This window comes from Heptranchias perlo, chromosome 20 (genome assembly GCF_035084215.1).
Source record: "Heptranchias perlo isolate sHepPer1 chromosome 20, sHepPer1.hap1, whole genome shotgun sequence".
In the NCBI taxonomy this organism is placed as follows: Eukaryota; Metazoa; Chordata; class Chondrichthyes; order Hexanchiformes; family Hexanchidae; genus Heptranchias; species Heptranchias perlo.
Window position 1 is genome coordinate 51085922 of NC_090344.1, and position 8159 is coordinate 51094080.

Consider the following 8159-nt stretch of genomic DNA (forward strand, 5'->3'; position numbering starts at 1 on the left):
CCTCTGTAGAATGATCTCTCTTCTGTTAAGTGCCCACCCGGGGTGCATGTCGCACTCCCATTGCTGATAATCCCAGGTGTGAAATTTGGCAGTTGTCCAATTTCTTCCATGATCCAAAAATCACAACCAACACTAACTCCATCCGCTATCAAATCCTCCGTCATATTTAATGGAGCAAAGCAGTAGTTATCATTCATGTCCGATGGGTTTTGTTCTGATCAATTGTTTATTGGGACCTGGTTCCAGTGGCTCCATTGATGCACCAGATCAGTTGTGGACTGCTCCTGTTCGATCCAGGATGAGGGCCACTGGATTTTGTTTACAGCCTGGTCTCCATCGGTGAACGTATTTTATTTCGCAGAATCAGGGTTGAATCTTGCAGCAAGGGACTCGTTCTGGACTGGCGTTCTGTCACTTTGCCCTGCACAAGGCTGAGCTGAGGCTGGCACGGCCTCCAGAGCACGAATAGTTGTTCCAGGTTGCGATTCAAACTCAGGACTCCAATTTGACACCTCAACGTTCTCCCGCTGTCACTGGCAGGACTTAAACTGTGCACCCTCCAATGATGAGTCTGGTGCACTTTGTGTCTCACTAATTCCCTAAAAGACAACAGTGACTACACTTCAAAAAAAAGTACTTAATTGACTGTAAAGCCCTTTGGGGTGTCCTGAGGCTGTGAAAGGCGCTATATAAATGCAGGTTCTTTCTTTCTTTCTTTCTCACCAGGAGCAAGAATTCATCCAGAAACAACAGCAAGGGCTGAATGAGACTCTGCAAAAGATTGTTCAGGAGCGGAAGACAAAAATATCTTCCATTGATTTTGACCAGCTGATGAAAGCACAACAGCTCAAGAGAGGTACGGACTCAAGTCAAGTGATATTCAGGCCACACATCAATCCACATCACTCGTTGAGTGTCAGATGCTTTCGTATCTTTACGCAGACATAAATCAGTGGCAAATCTGACTCTGAAAACATTGCTGGTTTCCGAGGGCAGTGTTTGAACGATGTCAGATGAGAGTTGCATGATTGAGGTTCAGGTCATGAGACCAGCAGAGTTTTTGTGTTGTCAACCTTCCTTCGAGCCGGGGGCACATTGACCGAGATTGGTGGCCATGTTTGGGATCGTGGGCTCGCAGAGACAATCTGTAAAACGTCACTTGATCCTCATCGTTGGTTTGGCTTTGATTCCAGTGGGTTCTCTGAGAATAAAAGAGAATCTTCCGCCGGTCAATACCCTGGGGTAAAAATCTCAGCGTCAGGCACCTTTTACAGTTTTCAAAAGACTGGTCAGCAGCTTCTAAATTGGTGTGATCTTTAATTGGCCACCTTCTCGTGCCACATGAATTGGTATCAAATAGCCAGTCAGTCTCAAAGACCCGCTGAGATGATTTCGCAATACCCTGACGAGCAGGCAGCCGTCACACTGTTTGAAAATCTCACATCTTCTAAGCTATGCTGAGTCTCAAGCCCCCAGTTGTCCCCCTCCCCATCCTCTCCTGGGTGATTTCACAGGTAACAGCAGGTCCTCAGTCCATCACACAAATGCCCATTCTTCATGTGTAGGTCTGGAGAATGAACCTCAATCAGGGAAGGACTCTCAGCCGAACCCGATCCCATCCGCACCCAATACCTGCACACACGCACTTGGTCATTGGATAACCATCGTAAGCAGAAACCCTGGCAGACCCTCCTTTGCCCAGAGATGCTATTACATCCTCACTGTTGGTTTGTGAGTTTTATCAACACCATCGCTAAATGTTCCAGATGTCCACATCTGGCATAGGCACTGTTTAACTGTCTGGTTATCTCGTGTTGTGTCTCCTTGTCCTGTGTCTCTACGTTAGACCGTGAGTCAGTGGTCTGGGACGTTGAACAACGACATCTACAAGAAAAGTATCATCTGTTCAAGCAGCAGGTGAAGGAACAGTTCTCGCTGCAGAGGCAGCTGCTGATGAAACGGCATGAGAAGGTGAGTGAGCATCACCTACAAATTGTACATGTACGTGCACGTGGACACGTGTGTGTGTGTGTCTGAGCCTGTGTGTCTATGCGTGTATGTGCATCTGCATGTGGGTGTGTGTATGTCTGTCTGTGCGTTTCTGTCTGCACGCGTGTGTGTGTGTGTTTATATATGTGTGTGTTTGTCCTTGTGTATGTGAAGTTTTGATTAAGGAATAAATTGTGTTAATTGAAGAAAATTAAAAATTTGTAAGAGTCAGTCCATGATTAAATTATCGGGATTTGATAGACCCACCTATTGATTTACCGAAATCTGAGTGGCTGCCTCGGTAGTGGCTGCCTGTCTGTCAAGGTGTTGGGCTTATCTTGATGCGTTCCAGCCATCTGCTTTGTGACCATGAAGCCGTCACATCCGGTGAGGTTCGGGTGTCCCTGTTTTCAGCTGGCTCCTTGGAGTTGCACCAGTCCAGCTCTTGGATGTCTTCATCCAGCTGGATCCAGTGGGGAGGTGCCCAGTGTCTCAGTACCTCACGATGCCCTTCACCAATGATGTGCTACCCCTGTGTCACTTCATTCTCTTGGGGCTGTGCAACCATTGAACGTTAGACATTGCAGAGTGACTATCTGATGGTTAGGTTCACCTCTGTACACTGATCTGATCACCACAATCTGATAAGGAACCTCTTCTCCCTTCCCTTGTAATTCCCTACCTAGTGAGCTCACCGAATTGATAATCCTGCAGGGACGGCAGAGAAGAATGTCAATCTTCAATGATCTCATGACCAGATCAAAAGCAGGATTGAGAAGTGGGATGTGCTGTCTTTCCCACCCGGGTGGGAAATATTATGGGAACCCCCGCAGAGAATCCAAAGCGTTGAAGAAATCAACTTGCAAAATAGAGAGATTTTTTTCCAAACCTCTCTTAATTGTCGTAACGTGAGATTCCTTCTGTATTAAAAAAATGCTGCCTTCCGTACCCCTCTCGCAGGAGAAGGACCGGATGACCTGTGATCACAACTGCCTCATTGAGGATTTGAAGAGCCAGCAAGCACAGGAGCGGACCCGCAAGCCAAAAACACAACGCAACGAGAGCAAGACCAGACTGAACATCTTCAAACAGAGCCTGAAGATCAAGGCAGTCGGGTCAATGGAGCAGAGGGAGCTCATCAAACAGGTTAGTCGTTCCATTCCGCATTCTATTTTTTTTTTCAAAAAATATACTTTATTCATAAAATTTGCAGCAAAACATACAATACAATTGTCACATCACATATCAAACGTACACAATACAGATTATACAATTTGCAGGTTACATCAAGTACAGTTCAATCAACACATTGTGCATAATTACAGTTCATGACACTCTGGGGTGTCTCATTGCATTATATTCAATACAGATTATTGATTACAGATTCATTACAGGTACATTACAGATTCATTACAGGTACATTACAGCAATTTGAATTTTACATTCTGCCCGGGGGGCGGGGGTGGGTTTCCCTAATTGCAGCCCCTTCTTTGTGCCATTAATACAAAGCCACAGTGGCTGTGTAGCGTGGGACATGTCGTCAGTGCCGTTGCTCCATTGAGGTAAATGCACCGTTAACTCATGTTGGTGGGTTTTTTCCTCTCAGTTCCTGGCCCAGGAAGAAGCTCGACAGAAAGCCGAGAGACGACAGCAGCAGCAGAAACAAGAAGCCCACCTCAAGGAGGTGCAGAAACAATGCAATAACAACACTGTGGAGCTGCAGCATCTGCAGGTACTGCGCTGCCTCACTGAAGGATATCCATCCCCACTGCACATCCCGTCAGGAGCTCACCGTGCTTTCAACATGTACTTCTCTTCCTGCTTCTCACCTTCAGACACAAAGAGAGACTGAGTCAGTGGTGTGGAGAGAGACGGGATAGGGGGGAGAAAAAGATGCAGAGAGAGACAAATGGATAACGAGCGTGTCACTCTGGGACCACTCTCCTGAACACTCTGGTGACAGAGCAGCTGGTGTTCTGTGTGCTTCCTTCACTGTCGCTGGGTCAAAATCCTGGAACTCCCTTCCTTACAGCACTGTGGGAGAACCTTCACCACACGGACTGCACCGGTTCAAGAAGGCGGCTCACCACCACCTTCTCAAGGGCAATTAGGGATGGGCAATAAATGCCGGCCTCGCCAGCGACGCCCACATCCCCAGAAAAGCATTGGCTGCTTTTGGTTCAGAGAGATTCTGTGTTTCAATATTTGAAATGTAAGTTGGAATTTACTGAATCCCACAATAGTTTCCAGTTCCCGTGTTGTTAGCATTTGGGTCTCTGCAGTATTTGAAGTCTGATGGGAATCCTGGAATCTGTCGTGGGATCCAGCCCGACAGGTAAACAGGGAGAGGAGAACAAACAAAAGATCCAACTTACTCCCAAACTTCTCAGAAAAGTGAAGCGGGCGTTTAAATAAAAGTTCAAACCAAAGGAGTTTGGCACTGAGGTGACACAATTCTTTGTCTCTTCCCAGAACGAGAAATTGCACCTCCTGGTGGATCGTGAGAAAAAAAAACTGAAGACACTTGATGAAGAGCACACGATGGAGTTGAAGGAATGGAAGGATCGTCTTGTGTCACGCAAAGAGGTGAATGTTTAACAGAGCGAGGTCGACTCTAACTTCTGGGGATCTCACTGTCCACCCTCCAGAAACTTCAGCTCATCCAAAACTCTGCTGCCCCGTATCCTAACTCGCACCAAGTCCCGTTCACCCATCATTGGCTCCCGGTCCGGGAACACTTCAAATTTAAAATTCTCATCCTTGTTTTCAAATCCCTCCGTGGCCTCGCCCCCCTCCCTATCTCTGTAACCTCCTCCAGCCCTACAAGCCTCCGAGATCTCTGCGCTCCTCCAATTCTGGCCTCTTGTGCATCCCCGATTTTAATCGCTCCACCATTGGCGGCCGTGCCTTCAGCTGCCTGGGCCCTAAGCTCTGGAATTCCCTCCCTGAACCCTCTCCGCCTCTCTCTCTCTCCTCCTTTAAGAAGCTCCTTAAAACCTACCTCTTTGACCAAGCTTTTGGTCACCTGTCCTAATATCTCCTTATGTGGCCCGGTATCAAATTATGTCCGATCATCGCTCCTGTGAAGCGCCTTGGGACGTTTTACAACGTTAAAGGTGCTATATAAATGCAGGTTGTTGGTGTTGTTTAAGTATTGTTGTGAAAGTCCATTCTGAGAGAAGTCACGTTCTGTCCACTGACAGCACAGCAGAGTTGGTGCAGCCCAAGAATGACACTCGAACACAGACCTCCCTCTCTCTCTCTCTGCTGAAGGGCAATTCCTCATGGGGACTCCCTGCTCAAGAAGGGTCCTGATGGTGAGGGAATTAATCTTTAGACAGGGATTCCTAAAAGAAAAGAACTGCATTTCTCTAGCGCCTTTCAGGGCCTCAGGACATCCCAAAGCGCTTTACAGCCAATGAAGTACTTTTGAAGTGTAGTCACTGTTGTAATGTAGGAAACACGGCAGCCAATTTGCGCACAGCAAGATCCCATGAACAGCAGTGTGATAAATGATCAGATAATCTGTTTTAGTGATGTTGGTTGAGGGCTAAATATTGACCACTGGGGAGAATTCCCCTGCTCTTCTTGGAAATAGTGGCCGTGGGATCTTTTACATCCACCTGAGAGGGTAGACGGGGCCTCGGTTTAACGTCTCACCTGAAAGACGGCACCTCCGACAGTGCAGCGCTCCCTCAGTGCTGCACTAGAGTGCCAGCCTGGATTATGTTCCCACTTCAAAGACTTGAGCCTGGGCTGACACTTCAGTGCAGTACTGTGCTGTTGGAGGTGCCGTCTTTCAAACTGAGGCCCTGCCTGTCCTCGCAGGTGGATGTAAAAGATCCCATGGCCACTATTCAAACAAGAGCGGGGGAGTTCTTCCAGTGTCCTGGACAACATTTTGCCTTAATCAACACCTAAAACAGATGATCTGGTCATTTTCTCATTGCTGTTTGTGGGATCTTGCTGTGCACAAATTGGCTGCTGCGTTTCCCACATCACAACAGTGACTGCACTTCATACAAGTACTTCATTGGCTGTGAGGCTTTTGGGAAGTCCTGAGGTGGTGAAAATCACGATATAAATGCAATTCTTTGTCTGAAAGGAATCCCAATGGTGCAAGAGTTCTCTCTTCAAAAGGGGCCCCAAAAGTCTGAGAGTCCCTCTTTTGACAGATTGACTTCCTCTTTAAAAGCGATCCGAATGACACAAGAGTTCCCTCTTTAAAAAGGGTTCCAAACGTACGAGACTTGCTCTTCGGATGGGAGTGATGGGTGATGCCTCCTTTAAACAGAGACCCACTGAGACGAGGCAAAGGGAATAAGGCGGGAGGAAATATTTTTGTTGTCGGTGAAAGCCAGATTGCGATGCAGGTTTGGTTTCTGAGGAATCCTGATCAAGCCTTGGCTTTGACTTGAGCTGCATGTGGTTATTGTGTTTTGTGCAGATCCTGGAGGAAGAGCTCGCTCGCAAACGGCAGCAGCAGGACGTCCCGTACAGGCGGGGCAGCGATCCCGACGCCTCCAAATCCTCGCTGCACAGGATATCGAGGTTCTTCCCACTGCCCAGCTTCCCGTCGTAGGCACTGCCCCCTCACTGGCCCCCCCTCCCCCCCCCGGCACTGGAGATCATGCCGCTGCTCAGGGCAGGTTCGAGTCAGATCCCAAGTGAAACGTCATCAACATCTCTCCTCGTCCACGCCCAGAACCAACACCTGGTGCTGATTTTAAACAAGGTGCAAAGACTGAGCGGGAAACATTGTGTGGTGTCACACTGTGGCGAGATACTGGTTTGTCTCTGTAATTCCTCACTAAATTCCAGATCCCGGCTGCACCGTTGGGAGAAGCTGCGACTATCAAAGTGGGAGGGGCGGGCGGGGTGGAAATGAAAGGGTTAATTGTCGGAGGGCGTTCTCGTTCACCTGTTGGCACCTGGTGCAGTCAATGCTACAAGCCGGGGAGCGGCGAGCAGTGTTGGGAGGATTGGAACCGAGGGGGTGAAAGGTCAGACGAATCTCCTGGCCAGATGGGGAGTGGGGTCGGAGGGGTCTGTGCCCCGGCCCATTATCGATCTCCGGTCTGTGCTGAATTTACAGATCAACAACAAGCAAGTGGTTCACTGTAATTGGCCTCAGCACCAGGGGTGGTGATGGTGATGGTGGGGAGGGGGCCGACGCAGCCAGGGGTTCCCGCTGGGATCACGAACCAGTCACCCATGCTGGATCGGCACCCAGTGAGTCCAGGACAGGGCCGGGCTGTGATGCTACACCAAGTAGAATAGCCCGCCACGGGTCACATGGGAAGAACGATTCCCTTGGGCAAATTGCTGTAACTGTAGCCCAGGGTGAATCAGTGAGTTCGGGAGGGAAGGAGGATAAGGAGCAAACGTCAAACTCCTACAGGGATTGAAAATTAATTTGATGAATATTTAATTTTAGAAAAGCAATTGCTAAAACGATTATTCTAACTGTAGTTTTGGAGAGTGGAACGACCCTGCCATTGTGAGGGATCTAATTAAACCGCCCAGTTTTACTTTCCAAAAACAGCCACTCTGCCAACCCCCCCCCCCGCCCACTTCCAGCATTTTCTGCCGGAAGTGACATTGGACGAATGGTATTTCCATCCCAAAAGTGGGCAGGCATATTATAATTAGATGCAAATGATGGGACCGCATCACATGGCATATTTCTCGTTGTTTGACCCACAGCGACTCTGACGCACCAGTGCGTTCCTGGTATCCGGCGTTCCTATGGGCAATGGGGGAGTGGGGGCGGCGATTAAAAATTTATGGGTCAGAAAACGCGTACGATCGATCGCAGCCCCGAGACACTCGCAGGCGGTGGCTGGAGAGTCTGACAAAGTTATCCCAGAAACTCCTGTGGGATGAGGAGGGTACCTTCACAGAGAGAGTAATTCCCACCCTGGCTCAGTCTCTCCCCTCACTGAATACTGAATACAGCTACTGAATACTGACAATTTATCCAACAGTGTTTTTCATGATAAAGTATTCTGTATCTTTGTAAAATGTCTTTCCACATTGTAAAACATTGTCTGCAAATATGTAAATAAAATGCACTTGGCCTCTTGTCTGTACAGAATGTACATTATCTTGTATTTGTTTGAGGTTAGTGCAGTTTTATACACAGGGCCTCAATAAACGAAGGATTCTCT

The 8159-nt window shown here is 48.2% G+C and overlaps 1 protein-coding gene across 3 annotated transcripts in view; it reads left to right on the forward strand.

Annotated features, from left to right (window-relative positions):
- Positions 1-8159, forward strand: part of LOC137335864 (STE20-like serine/threonine-protein kinase) — a 64285-nt gene extending 56126 nt beyond the window's left edge. For 2 of the 3 annotated variants that reach the window (XM_068001356.1, XM_068001355.1), the window contains 6 exons: positions 727-856; positions 1847-1971; positions 2950-3135; positions 3596-3721; positions 4462-4575; positions 6437-8159. In XM_068001356.1, the coding sequence (XP_067857457.1) occupies positions 727-856; positions 1847-1971; positions 2950-3135; positions 3596-3721; positions 4462-4575; positions 6437-6571 (816 nt within the window). In that variant the 3' untranslated portion in view covers positions 6572-8159. Of the gene's footprint in view, positions 1-726; positions 857-1846; positions 1972-2949; positions 3136-3595; positions 3722-4461; positions 4576-6436 lie in introns of those variants that run through there. The other variant, XM_068001357.1, reaches the window with a different exon arrangement.